Raw genomic sequence first — 21,591 nt, forward strand, 5'->3', positions numbered from 1 at the left:
CTCTACAAAGCAGAACTGTCTGCTCTACAGCTAACACTTCAGTATTATGTAATATATTCACATGCAATCAGACTTCCAGAAACTGCTTACCTATACAAAAACTTCATATTCTCCTGTAGGACTTAAAATAGTACTCATTTTATTTACATGTGTTTAAAGCAAATACTCCAAATGCATTTTAAAGACTGTCTAGAAAAAAGTTTAGGGACTTGTGCTCACAGAGAGACCATGTGAGAACACAGCAAGAAGTATGCAGTCTGCAAGCTAAGGCAAGAGGCCTCAAAAGAAACCAAACCTGCTACACCTTGATCTTCGACTTCCAGTCTCCAGAACTGTCAGAAAATAAGCTTTTGCAGTCGAAGCCACCCACTGTGTGGTGCTTTCTAAAATCAGCCCTGGCAAATTAACATGGCAATGCTTGAGTAAAAAAAACAAAACAAAAACAACTGTCTAAATCTATACCACAGGCAGGCAGTTACTTAATTTCCTCAAGTAATGAATTAGATGACTGAAGCTGATGTTCTATTTGACACTTAACTTGTAAAATTTGCTTAAAATGGTGAGTCAATTAAATGGATGTAAACAACTAGTTGGGGAAACTGAATTCCAAATAAACAGAACAAAATGATCTCTCAGTGAACTTTCCTTAGAAGCAAACACATACACAAATGGCCCATGCAAACAGTGCCATTTATTTATTTATTTATTTATTTATTTATTTATTTATTTATTTTGAGACAGAGTCCCACTCTGTTGCCCAGGCTGGAGTGCAGTGGCACGATCTTGGCTCACTGCAAGCTCCACCTCACCGGTTCACACCATTCTCCTGCCTCAGCCTCCAGAGTAGCTGGGACTACAGGCGCCCGCCACCACACCTGGCTAATTTTTTGTATTTTTAGTAGAGACGGGGTTTCACTGTGTTAGCCAGGATGATCTCTGTCTCCTGACCTCATGATCCGCCCGCGTGGGCCTCCCAAAGTGTTGGGATTACAGGCGTGAGCCACCGAGCCCGGCCAAACAGTTCCTATTAATTGCCACACAGTTAATTCTTATGCAGGCAATGATTAAAAGAATTGCTCAAATTCTCCTATGCCCAACCTATGCTATCAAGTCATGCTCTGAAAAACTAAACTCTGGTACAAGCAAACTGGGCAGCTTCTGAAATCAATGAACAAATTAACCTGTAGCATTCTCTTGGGATCTAGCACATAAGTATCCTCTTTCCAGTCCTGTTACTGGGTTGTTATAGTACCTATTACCTACCTTTTGTAAATATCAGTATTTCCGGCTGTGAAAGGAAAGAAATCCTGATACTTACCTCAAAAAAATGGTACAGAGGATAGTGTCCAATTTGCTAATTATACATATTACGTTCAAGAATAAAAGAGTGGACACAAATCTTTCCAGCATATCAATGATCATTTATAGACAAAGCCAAACAGCAAATACCTTATATACAGAAATAGCTAACTTTGCTATATAAATATTTTGCATGGTGGCACATGCCTGTAGTCCCAGCTAGTCAGGAGGCTGAGGCAGGAGAATCGCTTGAACCCAGGAGGTGGAGGTTGCAGTGAGCTGAGATCGCACCATGCACTCCAGCCTAGGTGACAGAGCGAACCTCCACATTAAAAAAAAAAAGAGGGGGCGGAGCAAGATGGCCGAATAGGAACAGCTCCAGTCTCCAACTCCCAGCGCGAGCGACACAGAAGACCGGTGATTTCTGCATTTTCAACTGAGGTACTGGGGTCATCTCACTAGGGAGTGCCGGACAATTGGTGCTGGTCAGCTGCTGCAGCCTGACCAGCGAGAGCTGAAGCAGGGCGAGGCATTGCCTCACCTGGGAAGCGCAAGGGGGAAGGGAATCCCTTTTCCTAGCCAGGGGAACTGAGACACACAACACCTGAAAAATCGGGTAATTCCCACCCCAATACTGCGCTTTAAGCAAACGGGCACACCAGGAGATTATACCCACACCTGGCCGGGAGGGTCCCACGGCCACAGAGCCTCCCTCATTGCTAGCACAGCAGTCTGTGATCTAACCGCAAGGCAGCAGCAAGGCTGGGGGAGGGGCGCCCGCCATTGCTGAGGCTTAAGTAGGTAAACAAACCCACTGGGAAGCTTGAACTAGGTGGAGCTCACAGCAGCTCAAGGAAACCTGCCTGTCTCTGTAGACTCCACCTCTGGGGACAGGGCAGAGCTAAACAACAACAACAAAAAAAGCAGCAGAAACCTGTGCAGACGCAAACGACTCTTGACAGCTTTGAAGAGAGCAGTGGATCTCCCAACACGGAGGTTGAGATCTGAGAACGGACAGACTGCCTGCTCAAGTGGGTCACTGACCCCTGAGTAGCCTAACTGGGAGACATCCCCCCACTAGGGGCAGTCTGACACCCCACACCTCACAGCGTGGAGTACACCCCTGAGAGGAAGCTTCCAAAGGAAGAATCAGACAGGTAAACTCGCTGTTCAGCAATATTCTATCTTCTGCAACCTCTGCTGCTGATACCCAGGCAAACAGGGTCTGGAGTGGACCTCAAGCAATCTCCAACAGACCTACAGCTGAGGGTCCTGACTATTAGAAGGAAAACTATCAAACAGGAAGAACACCTATACCAAAACCCCATCAGTACGTCACCATCATCAAAGACAAGAGGCAGATAAACCCACAAAGATGGGGAAGAAGCAGGGCAGAAAAGCTGGAAATTCAAAAAATAAGAGCGCATCTCCCCCTGCAAAGGAGCGCAGCTCATCGCCAGCAACGGATCAAAGCTGGTCAGAGAATGACTTTGACGAGATGAGAGAGGAAGGCTTCAGTCCATCAAACTTCTCAGAGCTAAAGGAGGAATTACGTACCCAGCACAAAGAAACTAAAAATCTTGAAAAAAGAGTGGAAGAATTGATAGCTAGAATAATTAATGCAGAGAAGGTCATAAATGAAATGACAGAGATGAAAACCATGACACGAGAAATACGTGACAAATCCACAAGCTTCAATAACCGACTCGATCAACTGGAAGAAAGAGTATCAGCAATTGAGGATCAAATGAATGAAATGAAGCGAGAAGAGAAACCAAAAGAAAAAAGAAGAAAAAGAAATGAACAAAGCCTGCAAGAAGTATGGGATTATGTAAAAAGACCAAATCTACGTCTGATTGGGGTGCCTGAAAGTGAGGGGGAAAATGGAACCAAGTTGGAAAACACTCTTCAGGATATCATCCAGGAGAACTTCCCCAACCTAGTAGGGCAGGCCAACATTCAAATTCAGGAAATACAGAGAACACCACAAAGATACTCCTCCAGAAGAGCAACTCCAAGACACATAATTGCCAGATTCACCAAAGTTGAAATGAAGGAAAAAATCTTAAGGGCAGCCAGAGAGAAAGGTCGGGTTACCCACAAAGGGAAGCCCATCAGACTAACAGCAGATCTCTCGGCAGGAACTCTACAAGCCAGAAGAGAGTGGGGGCCAATATTCAACATTTTTAAAGAAAATAATTTTAAACCCAGAATTTCATATCCAGCCAAACTACGTTTCAGAAGTGAAGGAGAAATAAAATCCTTTACAGATAAGCAAATGCTTAGAGATTTTGTCACCACCAGGCCTGCCTTACAAGAGACCCTGAAGGAAGCCCTAAACATGGAAAGGAACAACCGGTACCAGCCATTGCAAAAACATGCCAAAATGTAAAGACCATCAAGGCTAGGAAGAAACTGCATCAACTAACGAGCAAAATAACCAGTTAATATCATAATGGCAGGATCAAGTTCACACATAACAATATTAACCTTAAATGTAAATGGACTAAATGCTCCAATGAAAAGACACAGACTGGCAAACTGGATAAAGAGTCAAGACCCATCAGTCTGCTGTATTCAGGAGACCCATCTCACATGCAGAGTCATACATAGGCTCAAAATAAAGGGATGGAGGAAGATCTACCAAGCAAATGGAGAACAAAAAAAAAGCAGGGGTTGCAATCCTAGTCTCTGATAAAATAGACTTTAAACCATCAAAGATCAAAAGAGACAAAGAAGGCCATTACATAATGGTAAAGGGATCAATTCAACAGGAAGAGCTAACTATCCTAAATATATATGCACCCAATACAGGAGCACCCAGATTCATAAAGCAAGTCCTTAGAGACTTACAAAGAGACTTAGACTCCTATACAATAATAATGGGAGACTTCAACACTCCACTGTCAACATTAGACAGATCAACGAGACAGAAAGTTAACAAGGATATCCAGGAATTGAACTCATCTCTGCACCAAGTGGACCTAATAGACATCTATAGAACTCTCCACCCCAAATCAACAGAATATACATTCTTCTCAGCACCACATCGCACTTATTCCAAAATTGACCACATAATTGGAAGTAAAGCACTCCTTAGCAAATGTAAAAGAACAGAAATTATAACAAACTGTCTCTCAGACCACAGTGCAATCAAACTAGAACTCAGGACTAAGAAACTCAATCAAAACCGCTCAACTACATGGAAACTGAACAACCTGCTCCTGAATGACTACTGGGTACATAACGAAATGAAGGCAGAAATAAAGATGTTCTTTGAAACCAATGAGAACAAAGATACAACATACCAGAATCTCTGGGACACATTTAAAGCAGTGTGTAGAGGGAAATTTATAGCACTAAATGCCCACAAGAGAAAGCTGGAAAGATCTAAAATTGACACTCTAACATCACAATTAAAAGAACTGGAGAAGAGCAAACACATTCAAAAGCTAGCAGAAGGCAAGAAATAACTAAGATCAGAGCAGAACTGAAGGAGATAGAGACACAAAAAAACCCTCCAAAAAAATCAATGAATCCAGGAGTTGGTTTTTTGAAAAAATCAACAAAATTGACAGACCGCTAGCAAAACTAATAAAGAAGAAAAGAGAGAAGAATCAAATAGACGCAATAAAAAATGATAAAGGGGATATCACCACCGACCCCACAGAAATACAAACTACCATCAGAGAATACTATAAACACCTCTACGCAAATCAACTAGAAAATCTAGAAGAAAGGGATAATTTCCTGGACACTTACACTCTTCCAAGACTAAACCAGGAAGAAGTTGAATCGCTGAATAGACCAATAGCAGGCTCTGAAATTGAGGCAATTATTAATAGCCTACCAACCAAAAAAACTCCAGGACCAGATGGATTCACAGCTGAATTCTACCAGAGGTACAAGGAGGAGCTGGTACCATTCCTTCTGAGACTATTCCAATCAATAGAAAAAGAGGGAATCCGCCGGGCGCGGTGGCTCAAGCCTGTAATCCCAGCACTTTGGGAGGCCGAGACGGGTGGATCACGAGGTCAGGAGATCGAGACCATCCTGGCTAACACGGTGAAACCCCATACAAAAAACTAGCCGGGCGAGATGGCGGGCGCCTGTAGTCCCAGCTACTCGGGAGGCTGAGGCAGGAGAATGGCGTAAACCCGGGAGGCGGAGCTTGCAGTGAGCTGAGATATCCGGCCACTGCACTCCAGCCTGGGTGACAGAGCAAGACTCCCTCTCAAAAAAAAAAAAAAAAAAAAAAAGAAAAAGAAAAAGAGGGAATCTTCCCTAACTCATTTTATGAGGCCAACATCATCCGGATACCAAAGCCTGGCAGAGACATAACAAAAATAGAAAATTTAAGACCAATATCCCTGATGAACATCGATGCAAAAATCCTCAATAAAATACTGGCAAACCGGATTCAGCAGCACATCAAAAAGCTTATCCACCATGATCAAGTGGGCTTCATCCCTGGGATGCAAGGCTGGTTCAACATTCGCAAATCAATAAACGTAATCCAGCATATAAACAGAACCAAAGTCAAGAACCACATGATTATCTCAATAGATGCAGAAAAGGCTTTTGACAAAATTCAACAGCCCTTCATGCTAAAAACACTCAATAAATTCGGTATTGATGGAACATACCTCAAAATAATAAGAGCTATTTATGACAAACCCACAGCCAATATCATACTGAATGGGCAAAAACTGGAAAAATTCCCTTTGAAAACTGGCACAAGACAGGGATGCCCTCTCTCACCACTCCTATTCAACATAGTGTTGGAAGTTCTGGCTAGGGCAATCAGGCAAGAGAAAGAAATCAAGGGTATCCAGTTAGGAAAAGAAGAAGTCAAATTGTCCCTGTTTGGAGATGACATGATTGTATATTTAGAAAACCCCATTGTCTCAGCCCAAAATCTCCTTAAGCTGATAAGAAACATCAGCAAAGTCTCAGGATACAAAATTAATGTTCAAAAATCACAAGCATTCTTATACACCAGTAACAGACAAACAGAGAGCCAAATCATGAATGAACTTCCATTCACAATTGCTTCAAAGAGAATAAAATACCTAGGACGCCAACTTACAAGGGATGTAAAGGACCTCTTCAAGGAGAACTACAAACCACTGCTCAGTGAAATAAAAGAGGACACTAACAAATGGAAGAACATACCATGCTCATGGATGGGAAGAATCAATATCGTGAAAATGGCCATACTGCCCAAGGTTATTTATAGATTCAGTGCCATCCCCATCAAGCTACCAATGAGTTTCTTCACAGAATTGGAAAAAACTGCTTTAAAGTTCATATGGAACCAAAAAAGAGCCCGCATTGCCAAGACAATCCTAAGTCAAAAGAACAAAGCTGGAGGCATCACGCTACTTGACTTCAAACTATACTACAAGGCTACAGTAACCAAAACAGCATGGTACTGGTACCAAAACAGAGATATAGACCAATGGAACAGAACAGAGTCCTCAGAAATAATACCACACATCTACAGCCATCTGATCTTTGACAAACCTGAGAGAAACAAGAAATGGGGAAAGGATTCCCTATTTAATAAATGGTGCTGGGAAAATTGGCTAGCCATAAGTAGAAAGCTGAAACTGGATCCTTTCCTTACTCCTTATACGAAAATTAATTCAAGATGGATTAGAGACTTAAATGTTAGACCTAATACCATAAAAACCCTAGAAGAAAACCTAGGTAGTACCATTCAGGACATAGGCACGGGAAGGACTTCATGTCTAAAACACCAAAAGCAACGGCAGCAAAAGCCAAAATTGACAAATGGGATCTAATTAAACTAAAGAGCTTCTGCACAGCAAAAGAAACTACCATCAGAGTGAACAGGCAACCTACAGAATGGGAGAAAATTTTTGCAATCTACTCATCTGACAAAGGGCTAATATCCAGAACCTACAAAGAACTCAAACAAATTTACAAGAAAAAAACAAACAACCCCATCAAAAAGTGGGCAAAGGATATGAACAGACATTTCTCAAAAGAAGACATTCATACAGTCAACAGACACATGAAAAAATGCTCATCATCACTCGCCATCAGAGAAATGCAAATGAAAACCACAATGAGATACCATCTCACACCAGTTAGAATGGCAATCATTAAAAAGTCAGGAAACAACAGGTGCTGGAGAGGATGTGGAGAAATACGAACACTTTTACACTGTTGGTGGGATTATAAACTAGTTCAACCATTATGGAAAACAGTATGGCGATTCCTCAAGGATCTAGAACTAGATGTACCATATGACCCAGCCATCCCACTACTGGGTATATACCCAAAGGATTATAAATCATGCTGCTATAAAGACACATGCACACGTATGTTTATTGCAGCACTATTCACAATAGCAAAGACTTGGAATCAACCCAAATGTCCATCTGTGACAGACTGGATTAAGAAAATGTGGCACATATACACCATGGAATATTATGCAGCCATAAAAAAGGATGAGTTTGCATCCTTTGTAGGGACATGGATGCAGCTGGAAACCATCATTCTTAGCAAACTATCACAAGAACAGAAAACCAAACACCGCATGTTCTCACTCATAGGTGGGAAATGAACAATGACATCACTTGGACTCGGGAACGGGAACATCACACATCGGGGCCTATCATGGGGAGGGAGGAGGGGGGAGGGATTGCATTGGGAGTTATACCTGATCTAAATGACTAATTGATGGGTGCTGACGAGTTGATGGGTGCAGCACACCAACATGGCACAAGTATACATATGTAACAAACCTGCACGTTATGCACATGTACCCTAGAACTTAAAGTATAATTTAAAAAAAAAAAAAAAACTGTAACCTTTTACTTGAGGAAAATACATTTCCAAGTAATGGTCAAGAAGTTTTTATTTTTAAATTGTCAATCAAATAAAGGATAAATATTCCTCCCCTTTAATAAATTTCTGGGCCGGGCATGGTGGCTCATACCTGTAATCCCAGCACTTTGGGAGGCAGAGGCGGGTGGATCACCTGAGGTCAGGAGTTCAAGACCAGCCTGGCCAACATGATGAAACCCCATCTCTACTAAAAATACAAAAATTACCCAGGCAGTTACTCAGGAGGCTGAGGCAGGAGAATTGCTTGAACCCGGGAGGCGGAGGTTGCAGTTAGCCGAGATTGCGCCATTGCACTCCAGCCTGGGTGACAAGAGCGAAACTCTGTTTCAAAAAAAGGAAGAAATTGCAGGTATCATTATTATTATTGGTATTATTATTATTATTATATACTATTTACTTAGTAGGTATTTACTCAATAAGAATTTTTAAAGTAGCAAAAACTTAGGGGAGTTGTTCACTGTGCCTCCTCACTTCAGGTTCTGGGAGTGTCTGATGAGGTACAATACACAGTCATCCCCTGGTATTCATTGGAGATTGATCCCAGGACCCCCACATACACCACAATCCAAACATGCTTGTCTCCCAGAGAGCCCTGCAGAACCAGCAGCTAGGAAGTCAGCTCTCCACATACGCGGTATATTCTCAACCCTCAAATACCGTATTTTCATTCTCTGCATTGGGTTGCAGATGTGGAACCTGCAGATAAGGAGGGCCAACTGCATTTATTTTTTAACGTCTGCGTATAAGGAGATCCATGAAGTTCAAGCTCATGTTGTTCAAGGGTCAACTGTATCTGCAACTCAAGGTTCTGCTAAAGATCCCAAGGAGCAGACTTCCAAAGGCCACGCCTCCTGTTGAAGACCAGGTAAGGACCAGAAGTTAGGCTTCTAGACCTTTCCACTCCAGGGCCCTTCTACTCCCAAACCACACGTCTATATCCAGAAGTTAGGCTTCTAGACCTTTCCACTCCAGGGCCCTGCCACTCCTAAACCACACGTCTATATCAGGAAACCTCATTTTCCCATGAATTACTGGGGGCAAAATTCTAGATTGGTCACCGGAAGTCACTGACTACTTGGCAGAAGTGGACAGGCTGTTACAAGAACAAAAACTCCTTGATTCAAACCATTTCACTTAGGAAAGTCAGCAAATATACACGCCTAGCAACTAGGATGCTAGCTAATGAATTCCTATACAGTCGGTCCTCCTTAGCCTCAGGTTCCACATCCTTAGATTCAACCAACCTCAAATGAAAAACATGCAAAAAAAAATTTTAAGAAAATGCTACATTGTTGCTGACATGTACTATGTAGTTAGGCCTAGGATGGCTGCCTCTGTACTGAACATGGACAGACTGTTTTTGTCATTATTCCCTAAACAACACAGTACAGTAACTATTTACACAGCCTTTACATTGCATCAGGTATGACAAGTTGGTTGAGAATCAAACAGTTTTTCCTCTGCTCTCACCCGACAACAATCTATACAGAAGACTTCTGTGACCAGATGCGTGGGGATTTCTCTCTACCAATAAGCAGGCCATCAACTCTGCAGCCAACACCAGCTGGGTATCTTCCCGTCCAATTCAATCCGGACACTAACTACCCGGAAACAGTGTCAGATTCCACAGGCTGCGGGCTCAGTCCCAGAAGACTACCCCTACTTCAGACACCAGTCACACAAGTTAGGGCCTCCAGAACTTCTCAATAATGGGCTTCAAGCTGCAGTTCCCAGGACCTCCTTTTCGGGTTTCATTAATTTGCTAGAATGGCTCACAAAACACTTACTTAGGTTTAACTGGTTTATTATAAAGGATATTACCAAGGAAACAGATGAAGTGGTGCACAGGGTGAGGGATGGAGAGGGGACGCAGAGCTCTATGCCCTTCCCAGGCGTACCACCCTCCAGAAACATCTACCTATTAGGCTATCTAGAAGTTCTCTTGGGCGCTTTGTAGAGATTTCATTGGAGAGAGATGACTGAAGCATGGCCAACCTCACAGTAACTGATTGGATAAAGAGTGTGATCTAATACTAGCAGACTAAGTGCAGAAACCCAGCAAGGCCCATCCAGATTCTCCTTGGCCTCTCTGTGCAGTATTCCTTCCTCCCAGGTAAGGAGCAGGATCCCCTCTGAAACAGTCAGACAAGATAGGTCAGAGATTTTCTTTATGGCCAGCTCTAAGACAGAAAGGCAGCGGATGATTAGAGAGCAAGAGACAGACGGAGCTTCTGTTTTCTGAGGCCTACAGCGCCCCAACATTCTTTTTTTTTTTTTTTTTTGAGACAGAATCTCGCTCTGTCACCCAGTCTGGAGTGCAGTGGCACTATCTCGGCTCACTGCAAGCTCCGCCTCCTGGGTTCCCGCCATTCTCCTGCCTCAGCCACCCAAGTAGCTGGGACTACAGGCGCCCGCCACCATGCCCGGCTAATTTTTTGTATTTTTAGTAGAGACGGGGTTTCACTGTGTTAGTCAGGATGGTCGTGATCTCCTGACTCATGATCTGCCTGTCTCAGCCTCCCAAAGTGCTAGGATTATAGGCATGAACCACCGTGCCTGGTCAGAGCATCCCAACATTCTAACAAGACTGTCTTTCACCTTTACTGCTCTGAAGCTGTTCCAAGGCCTGCTTCAGGAACCAGGGACAAAGGACAAGTATTTTAACAAAAGTTATGCTTACTGTTTTAGTCACTCAGGAAGTAACAAGGACTATGGCAGTTGTGAGCCAGGAACCATGGACAAAAACTGGTATTATGTGTCATGAAATCACAATTTAAGTAATCTAGAGACGATTTAAAGTATATGGGAGAATGTGCATAGGTTATATGCAAATACCACACCATTTTACATAAGGGACTTGAGCATCTGTGAATTTTGGTATACGCAAGGGGTCCCAGAACCAATCCCCCAAAGACACTGAGCGATGACTATATTTATGAAGTTAATAAAGTATTGTTATATTACTTTATTGAACAAGTATTTGCTGAATGCCTACTGTGTGTCAGATGCAATGCTAAGCACTAGGTGAACATACACTGGTCCCCACCCTCCAAACAAGTAAACATACATTTATCATTGCAACTTGTAATTATCTAAGGGAAAGTAAATCAAGGCGATGTGAAAGACAAAAAGAACTTATGTTAGACTTACTGAAGAGGAAAGGCAACTTTGAAAAGGGACACAACCTTCAAGAAGAGAACAGGTGGCCAGGTGTGGTGGCTCACGTCTGTAATCCCAACACTCTGAGAGGCTGAGGTAGGTAGATCACCTGAGGTCAGGAATTCAAGACCAGTCTGGACCAGTCTGGCCAACATGGAAACCCTGTCTCTACTAAAAATACATAAATTAGCTGGGCATGGTGGCAACGCCTGTAATCCCAGCTACTTGGTAGGCCGAGGCACGAGAATCTTGAATCCTGGTGGCACAGGTTGCAGTGAGCCGACACTGCGCCATTGTACTCCAGCCTGGGTGACAGAGCGAGACTCCATCTCAAAAACAAACTTAAAAAATACAATAAAAAGAAGAGAACAGGGCGAGAGCAAGGAGGAAAGTATACCAGACAGAGGGTATCGCAATGCAATGGTCCTCAGGAAGTGTCCTAGAAGGTTAGAGGAGAAGGAAATACCTGTCAGTGGAAAGTGTGTGTCAGTGGAAAGTGTGTGTCTCGGAGGTTGGGAGAGTGGCAAGTGGTCAGGCTGGGGAGTAGGTGAGGTTTTACAGGGTCTTGCAGGTCCTGGTAAGGGATGGAGATTTCCTCTAAGTGCAATGGAAAGTCAATGAAGGGTTTTACCCAGGGGGTGACATGTTCCAGTCATTACTTAAGATCATTCCAGTTGCCATGTGGAGAACAGAATGGAGGCTGGGGAAGAGTGAACACTCAAAGGCTATTGCTTAATCCAGCCCAGAGGTGATGGACTACAAAGCTAACAGTGGAGATGGTGAAAAGTAACTGCATTCAAAATACATTCTAGGGTGGAGACAACGGGACCACTGACGGATTGGATTTACGGAGTGAGGAGAGAGGGCTAGATTTTTCATCTATGCAATTGCATAGATGATGAGAAGAGGCTAGAACACACCTTTGGGAACCATCAGCACACAGATGGGTTAAATGACAGAGCGTGGAGAGAAAGGGTCCCAGGACTGAGTCCTAAGATACCTCAACACTTAGACATCAAGCAAGGGAGGAACGGGACCCAGGGAAGGACACTGTGAAGTAGTCTTTGATGTAGGAGGAAATATCACAAAGGAACATATGTCACGAAGAAAGGAAAGTTTCTAGAGTTTCTGTATTAACCACTGCTGAGAGATCAAAAAAGTTGAGGCCAGAAAAGCAACCTCTGGATTTGACAAGATGGAGGGATGGAGGGATCAGGTTTTTTGTTTTTTTTTTTTTTGGAGATGCAATCTTGCTCTGTCACCCAGGCTGGAGCGCAGTGGCACAATCTGGTTCACTGTAACCTCTGCCTCCTGAGTTCAAGTGATTCTCCTGCCTCAGCCTCCTGAGTAGCCGGGATTACAGGCACCCACAACCACACCTGGCTAATTTTTGTATTTTTAGTAGAGACAAGGTTTTGCCATGTTGGCCAGGTTGGTCTCAAACTCCTGACCTCAGGCGATTCACCCACCTTGGCCTCCTAAAGTGCTGGGATTACTGGCGTGAGCCACTGCGCCCTGCTGGATCAGGTAATCTTAGCAGTCATTTCTATACACCAGTGAGGATGAAAGCCCAACAGAATGGTTGAGAGAATGAGGGGCTAATCAGCACTTTCAAGAAGTTTTGTTGGGATGGGAAGCAGAAATGGAGTAAGAGGTGGACATGTATGTGGGGACAGGGGATTTTCTAAGATGAATACATTAAAGCAGGGTTGTATGCTCACAGGAAATGCTCTAGTAAAGAGGGAAAAATTAGTAATGATGGCTTGGACTAGAGTAAATTATATGAATAGTTTTTCAGGTTGCAGATGAAATCCGATCAGTGGGTTGCAAAATTAATTCAGTGGGTCACAAAATTAATTCAGTGGGTCAACCTTTTTTGTTATATTTTGTTTTGTTTTAGACAGAGCATTGCTCTGTCACTCTGTCAGGAGTGCAGTGGCTCCATCTCAGCTCACTGTAGCCTCCTGATCTCAAGCGATCCTCCCATCTCTGCCTCGTAAGTAGCTGAGACTACAGGCATGCACTACCACACCCAACTAGCTTTTTAATTTTTTGTAGAGACAGGGTCTCCGTATGTTGCCCAGGCTGGTCTCCACCTCCCAGGCTCAAGTGATCCTCCTGCCTAAGCTTCCCAAAGTGCTGGTATTACTGATATGAGCCACCACGCTTGGCCCCATTCATCTTAATAAAAATAGACAATATGAGAGTGTACTCCATACATTATCGTTTCATGAGCCTTTCATTTCAGTTACACAGACATATGTTAAGTTAAAAAAAAAAAAAAATGGGAAGGGACCAGGTGAGGTGGCTCACGCCTGCAATCCCAGCACTTTGGGAGTACAAGGCAGGAGGATCACTTGAGCTTAGGAGCTGGAGACCAGCCTGGGCTGTAGTGAGATCCTGTATCTACAAAACCTTTTAAAAAAATTAGCCGTGAGTGATGGTGTGGGCCTGTAGTCCCAGCTACTGGAGGGGCTGAAGCAGGATTGCTTGAGTCGGGAAGGTGAGGCTGCAGTGAACCATGATTACACCATTGCACTCCCACCTGGGGGACAGAGCAAGACCCTGTTTCTTAAGAAAAAACAATTAAGAATGTAAAAATCTGAAATGCCATCGTACATATAACCATTAAACATGAGGCAAAAGAACATAAAGGAAACTGAATCAAATAATCAGTGCACAGAGAACACAAGATAGGTAAATACCTACAAGTTAATATCAACCATATAAAGCCCACATTCGGAGTAGATGCAAAAACTTCCATTTGCACGAGGTGCAACGAGCAAGCATGGAAAAGACCACGTGGAGTTAAATTGTCAGAAAATCTTTTACCCTCGCCTTGTACACACCCACACACCCTGTGCTGTTTCTCCGGTCCCAGTCCTGGCTCACATCCTTCCCTTCTCCCCACAAAAACCAGCCCCTTCCCTCACAGTGTTGACTGCTCCCATCCAACTCTGAGAGCAGCTCTTCCGAGTGAGAGCTCCCCAGGGGCCCAGTGCTGCAAGCAGAGCTCTACCCGGCCCTGATTCATCTTTCCTCCAGGTACTTTCAGGGCGGACAGACTCAGGCCTTTATAGCCTTCTAAGTCCTGGCTCGGATACTAGGCTGGGCTCCACCCCTGCACTGTGACCCAAAAACGCTAGTAAATGAATGAGAGAAGGAGGGGGCACACTGAAAGGCAACCAGACCCGGAGGTGTTCGGCCGCGCACCCCAGACACAGGGTGAGGAGGGGAAGCGAAGGTTCGAAGGTGCAAAGCGCGAGTCCCATTCGTCCCCGTCCCCACCCCGCGGCCCTCCCGGACAGGGCCGGCCCCCTGTCTTCACTTCCGTACGAGGGTCGCCCAGTTCCCACGGATCTCGGCTCTCAGCGGTCAAACCGTTGGGCTCCTCGGCCGAAAAGGGACGCACCCGAGGAGACTTACACTTCCATGACGTCCCGCCTCGTCACCCCAGCTGCCAGCAGACCAGGAACCTCACACTTCACAGCTGTCCCCGCCGCCGCCGACCGCGCCAAGGTGCCAGCTCCGCGCGCCAAGGTGCTCGCCGGGATTGCAGCGCTGCATGCCGGGAGCTTGGCGGACCCGGAACCTCGCGCTGCGCGTTCGCCTTTCTCGGGGGCGCGGGTCGGGGAGTGTTCCTGCATCCTTTCACCAGGCCGCCGTAAGACGGCTAAGCGTTTGCGGACAGGATTATCTCGTGTTTTCTTTTCTTTTTTTATGTTTTCTTTTTTTTTTTTTTTTTTGAGACAGAGTCTCGCTCTGTCGCCCAGGCTGGAGTGCAGTGGCGCGATCTCGATTCATTGGAACCTTCGCCTCCTGGGTTCAAGCGATTCTCCTCCTGCCTCAGCCTCCCAAGTAGGTGGGACTACAGGCGCTTGCCACCAAGCCCGGCTAATTTTTTGTATTTTTAGTAGAGACGGGGTTTCACCGTGTTAGCCAGGATGGTCTCGATTTCCTGACCTCGTGATCCGCTTGCCTTGGCCTCCCAAAGTGCTGGGATTACAGGTGTGAGCCACCGCTCCCAGCCTCTTTTTTTTTTTTTTGAAACAGCCTCGCTCTGTCGTTTCTTTTTTGAGACAGAGTCTCGCTCTGTCGCTCAGGCTGCAGTGCAGTGGCGCGATCTCGGCTCACTGCAACCTCTGCCTCCGGTGTTCAAGCAATTCCCTGCCTCAGCCTCCCGAGTAGCTGGGATTACTGGCGCCCGCCATAATGCCTAGCTAATTTTTATATTTTTTAGTAGAGACGGGGTTTCACCATCTTGGCCAGACTAGTCTTGAACTCCTGAACTCGTGATCCACCCGCCTCGGCCTCCCAAAGTGTTGGGATTACAGGCGTGAGCCACCTCACCGGCCTATCTCTGTTTTCGTGGTCCAGGTTTTAACAAAGTATAGTATTAATCAGCTCAAGTTGCGAGATGTGATCGGGTTAGTGGGCCTTTGCATGTTAAAATCCCACCCCTCAGAGAGTAGTGAGGCTGGTGGCATCTGGGCTGCCAGAAACATTGAAGTTTTTTTTTTTTTTTTTTTTTTTTTTTTTTTTTTTTTAAGAGGCAGGGTCTTCCTCTGTCGCCCAGGCTGGAATGCACTGGTGCAGTCAGAGCTCACTGCAGCCTTGAACTCCTGGGCTCAAACAATCCTCCCATCTCAGCCTGCCAGAGTAGCTGGGGCCACAGGTGCGCTCCACTACACCTGGTTAATTTTTTTTTTTTTTTTTTTTGAGATGAGTCTCACTCTGTTGCCCAGGCTGGAGTGCAGTCTTGGCTCATTGCAACCTCTGCCTCCCGGGTTCAAGCAATTCCCTGCCTCAGCCTCCCGAGTAGCTAGGATTACAGGCGCCGCCATAATGCCCAGCTAATTTTTGTATTTTTTAGTAGAGACGGAGTTTCACCATCTTGGCCAGGCTGGTCTTGAACTCCTGACCTTGTGATCCACCCACATCAGCCTCCCAAAGTGTTGGTATTACAGGCGTGAGCCACCGCATCTGGCCACCTGACTAATTTTCTAAAATAAAATTCTTTATTGTCCAAAGGGTCAGCTAGAAAATTTTAAAATTTTTTTTGTGGAGATGGGAGTCTCAGTATGTTGTCCAGGCTGGTCTTGAACTCCTGGCCTCAAGTGATCCTCCCACCTCCACCTCCCAAAGTGCTGGAATTACAGGTGTGAGCCACCGCAATAGCCTCTGTTGCCTACTTGGTAAATAATAAGTGTGTTAAATAATCCTTATAAAGTGCCTGGCACTTTATTAATTACTGTGGCAATACAACCATGACTCTCTATGAAGTAGATTCCAGTATTACTGACATTTTATAATTGAAGAAACTGAGGCAGACTTGGAGAAATTATGATTTACCAAAAGTCACTCCTCTAGGAACTTGTCCAGTGGGTATTGAACCCCAGTCAATCTGAACAAATACTAGGGATGCATTAACTAGAGACTGATGAGTGGATGAATAAAATGTGCTACATTTGTACAATGGAAAACTACCTAAAAGGAGGCCCGCCGGGTGCAGTGGCTCACGCCTGTAATCCCAGCACTTTGGGAGGCTGAGGCAGGCAAACCACAAGGTTAGGAGATTGAGACCGTCCTGGCTAACACGGTGAAACCCCATCTCTACTAACAATACAAAACAAAATTGGCTGGGTGTGGTGGGGGGGCGCCTGTAGTACCAGCTACTCGGGAGGCTGAGGCAGGAGAATGACGTGAAGCCAGGAGGTGGAACTTGCAGTGAGCGAGATCGTGCCACTGCACTCCAGCCTGGGCGACAGGGCAAGACTGCATTCCAAAAATAAAAATAAAAGGGAGGCCAGGCTTGGTCCCAACACTTTGGGAAGCGGAGGCAGGAGGATTTCTTGAGACCAGGAGTTCCAGACCAGCCTGGACAACATAACCAGACCCCCATCTACGAAAACTTAGCCAGGTGTGTGGTGGTGAGCACCTGTAGTCCCAGCTACTGGGGAGGCTGAAGTGGGAGAATCGCTTGAGCCGACAGGTCGAGGCTGCAGGGAGCTATGATCACACCACTGCACTCCAGCCTACAGAGTGAGAGACCTTGTTGCAAAAAAATATATAAATAGATAGATAAATGCTGTGAGATGGATAACCTCCCAAAACATGATGCTATTAATAAGTGAAAGAAGCCAGACACAAAATAATACATATCACCTGCCTGGGTGGCTCATGCCTGTAATCTCAGCACTTTGGGAGGCCGAGGTGGGCGGATCATCTGAGGTCAGGAGTTCCAGACCAGTCTGGCCAACATGGTGAAACCCCGTCTCTACTAAAAATACAAAAATCACCAGGCGTGGTGGCGGGCAGCTCTAATCCCAGCTACTCAGGAGGCTGAGGCAGGAAAATTGCTTGAACCCAGGAGATGGAGGTTGCGGTGAGCCAAGATCACGCCACTGCACTCCAGCCTAGGTGACAGAGTGAGACTGCTTCTCAAAACATAAGGCCAGGCACGGTGGCTCACGCCTGTAATCCCAGCACTTTGGGAGGCCCAGGCAGGCGGATCATGAGGTCAGGAGATCAAGACCATCCTAGCTAACACGGTGAAACCCTGTCTCTACTAAAAATACAAAAAAAAAAAAAAATTAGCTGGACACGGTGGCGGGTGCCTGTGGTCCCAGCTACTTGGGAGGCTGAGGCAGAAGAATGGCACGAACCCAGGAGGTGGAGCTTGCAATGAGCGGAGATCGCGCCACTGCACTCCAGCCTGGGTGACAGAGTGAGACTCTGTCCCCTCCCCCCCAAAAAAGAATACATATTGTATGATTCACTTTATATGGAATGTGCAAGAAGAGGCCAATCTATGGATACAGACAAAAGGCTAGGTTGGGGGCAGGGATGGGAAGTGACTGGTAATAAGTAGGGAGTTTCTCTTTGGGAAACAAAAATCATCTAAAAGTATTATAGATGGTGATGGTGGTTGCACAACCCTGTGAATATACTGAAAACATTGAGTTGTACACTTTAAATGGCAAATTGTATGGCATATGAATCCTATATTAATAAAGCTGTTAAACATTTTTTACTGGCTAAGCATGGTGGCCCACACCTATAAACCCAGCACTTTGGAAGATGAAGGCAGGTGGATCGCTTAAGCCCAGTCTGAGACCAGCCTGGGCGACATGACGAAACATCATCTTTACCAAAACAATAGAAATTAAACAGCGTGATGGTTCGCGCCTGTAATCACAGCTACTCAGGAGGCTGAGGCAGGAGAATCGCCTGAAACTGGGAGGAGGAAGTTGCAGATCACGCCACTGCACTCCAGCCTGGGCGAAACAGCGAGACTCTATCACAAAATAACAACAAAAAAAGTACATAAAATGCCACCCAGACCCAGCTGACCTGGTTAGTGTGGAAAATTCCCCGTACCTTCATTGAGGAGACTGGATCCCACAAAGAAATGCTAAAGATGCTCCTTGTGTTACTCACTCAACAAACATGTAGCCATGGCCCATTGGGGGCTGATGATACAAATGTGACTAATACACACCCTCTGCACTGGCTAGCTGACAGCCTAGTTGGGGAACCAACTCTGGACATAAATAACTACAATGCGTTTTTATTGTGTTTCGACGGGATGGGGCAGAGGAGGGAATGACTAATGAGGTGGAGACGCGTCCCAAAGCCACAGGCCTTTGAAGTGGGTGAGGGGAAAAGCACACAAGGTCTAGGGATTGGGTACAGGCTTCAGTGGAAAAGAGCAGTGCCTCTGACAGCCCCCATGATAAAATGGCTCAGGTGTGACTTAGAGTGGCGAGTTAGCTGGGTGTTCAAATGGTACCCACTAGGCCGAGCATGGTGGCTCATGCCTGTCATCCCAGCTTTTTGGGAGGCCAAGGCAGGTGGATCATTTGAGTCCAAGAGTTCAAGACCAGCCTGGCCAACATGGTGAAACCTCATCTCTACTGAAAATACAAAAATTAGCCAGGCATGGTGGCAGGCGCCTGTAATCCCAGCTACTCAGGAGACTGAGGTTGGAGAACCACTTGAGCCCGGGAAGCGGAGGTTGCAGTGAGCTGAGTAAAAATTCTTTTTACTGTCTGCACCTCTGGCCCTGGACAGTCGCTGATCACCATGACAATTAAGGGTATGGACCTTGGGATGAAAAGAAAAGATTATCCTGGATTTTGTATATGGTATCAACGTAATCACATGGGTCATTAAAAGCATAGAATCATTCTCCACTGATGTCAGAGCCCAAGGGAGGTGTGGCTAGGGAAGAATGGTCTGAGAGATGCAATGTTCCTGCCTTTGAAAACGGAGGAAGGAGCCATAAGCCAAGGAATGTAGGGAACCTCTAGAGGCTGAAAAAGGCAAGAAAACAGATTCTCCTTTGAAGCTTTCAGAAAGAACTGCAGCCTGGCTGGGTGCGGTGGCTCACACCTGTAATCCCATCACTTTGGGAGGCCAAGGCAGGTGGATCACTTGAGATCAAGGGGTCAAGACCAGCCTAGCCAACATGGTGAAACCCTGTCTCTACTAAAAATTTAAAAAAAATTAGCTGGGTGTGGTGGCGGGCACCTGTAATCCCAGCAACTTGGGAGGCTGAGGTAGGAGAATCGCTTGAACCTGGGAGGGGTACGTTGCAGTGAGCCAACATCATGCCACTGCACTCCAGGCTGGGTGACAGAGCGAGACTCGGACTCAAAAAAAAAAAAAAAAAAAAAGAAGACTGCAGCCCTACCAACACCTTGATTTTAACCCAGTGAGATCCATGTAGGACTTCTGATTACTCCGTTTTCACACTTCTATAAAGAAATACCCGAAGGCGGCCAGGTGCGGTGGCTCACGCGTATAATCCCAGCGCTTTGGGAGGCTGAGGCGGGTGGATCACTTGAGGTCAGGAATTTGAGACCAGCCTGGCCAACATGGCGAAACCCCATCTCTACTAAAAGTACAAAAATTAGCCAGGCATGGTGGTGGGCGCCTGTAATCCCAGCTACTCGGGAGGCTGAGGCAGGAGAAGCACTTGAACCCGGGAGGCGGAGGTTGCAGTGAGCTGAGATGGTGCCACTACACTCCAGCCTGGGCCACAGAGCGAGACTCCGTCTCAAAAAAAAAGAAATACCTGGCCGGGTGCGGTGGCTCAAGCCTGTAATCCTAGCACTTAGGGAGGCCGAGACGGGCGGATCATGAGGTCAGGAGATTGAGACCATCCTGGCTAACATGTTGAAACCCCATCTCTACTAAAAAATACAAAAAAACTAGCCGGGTGAGGTGGCAGGCGCCTGTAGTGCCAGCTACTCGGGAGGCTGAGGCAGGAGAATGGCGTGAACCCGGGAGGCAGAGCTTGCAGTGAGCTGAGATCCGGCCACTGCACTCCAGCCTGGGCAACAGAGCAAGACTCCATCTCAAAAAAAAAAAAAAGGAAATACCTGAAGGCCGGGCACGGTGGCTCACGTCTGTAATCCCAGCAGTTTGGGAGACTGAGGCGGGCAGATCACGAAGTCAGGAGTTTAAGACCATCCTTGCCAATGTGGTGAAACCCCATCTCTACTAAAAAAATACAAAAATATTAGCCGAGTGTGGTGGCGCACATGTGTAATCCCAGCTACTGGGGAGCCTGAGGCAGGAGAATCGCTTCACCCAGGAGGCAGAGTTTGCAGTGAGCTGAGATTGCGCCACTGCACTCCAGCCTGGGCAACACAGCAAGACTCCATCTCAAAAAAAAAAAGAAAAGAAAGAAAAGAAAAAAAATACCTGAGACTAGATAATTTGTAAAAAAAAGGTGGTTTAATCAGGTTACAGCTCCATAGGCTCTAGAGGAAGTAAGGCAGCATCTGCTTCTGGGGAGGCCTCAGGGGTCTTCTACTCACGACAGAAGGTGAAGGGGAGCAGGACCAAGAGGAGGGGAGGAGCCACACTTTTATTATTATTGCTTTCTTTCTTTTTTTCTTTTTTTTTTTTTTGAGATGGAGTCTTGCTCTCTCACCCAGGCTGGAGTGCAGTGGCGTGATCTCAGCTCACTGCAAGCTCTGCCTCCCGGGTTCACACCATTCTCCTGCCTCAGCCTCCCGAGGAGCTGAGACCTTCAGGCGCCCGCCACCACACGTGGCTAATTTTTTATATTTTTTAGTAGAGATGGGGTTTCACCGTGTTAGCCAGGATGGTCTCGATCTCCTGACCTTGTGATCCGCTCGCCTCAGCCTCCAAAAGTGCTGGGATTATAGGCGTGAGGCACCGCGCCCGGCCAATTTATTTATTTATTTTTTTGAGACAGAGTCTCACTCTGTTGCCCAGGCT

General features: G+C 45.8%; 1 protein-coding gene across 2 annotated transcripts in view; it reads right to left on the reverse strand.

Annotated features, from left to right (window-relative positions):
• Window positions 1-15,016, reverse strand: part of CRCP (CGRP receptor component) — a 44,996-nt gene extending 29,980 nt beyond the window's left edge. The window contains exon 1 of one of the 2 annotated variants that reach the window (XM_030932787.1): window positions 14,764-15,016. In XM_030932787.1, the coding sequence (XP_030788647.1) occupies window positions 14,764-14,984 (221 nt within the window). In that variant the 5' untranslated portion in view covers window positions 14,985-15,016. The remainder of the gene's footprint in view (window positions 1-14,763) is intronic. The other variant, XM_030932788.1, reaches the window with a different exon arrangement.
• Window positions 15,017-21,591: the final 6,575 nt, after the last annotated feature.

Source organism: Rhinopithecus roxellana, chromosome 6 (genome assembly GCF_007565055.1).
Source record: "Rhinopithecus roxellana isolate Shanxi Qingling chromosome 6, ASM756505v1, whole genome shotgun sequence".
Classification (NCBI taxonomy): domain Eukaryota; kingdom Metazoa; phylum Chordata; class Mammalia; order Primates; family Cercopithecidae; genus Rhinopithecus; species Rhinopithecus roxellana.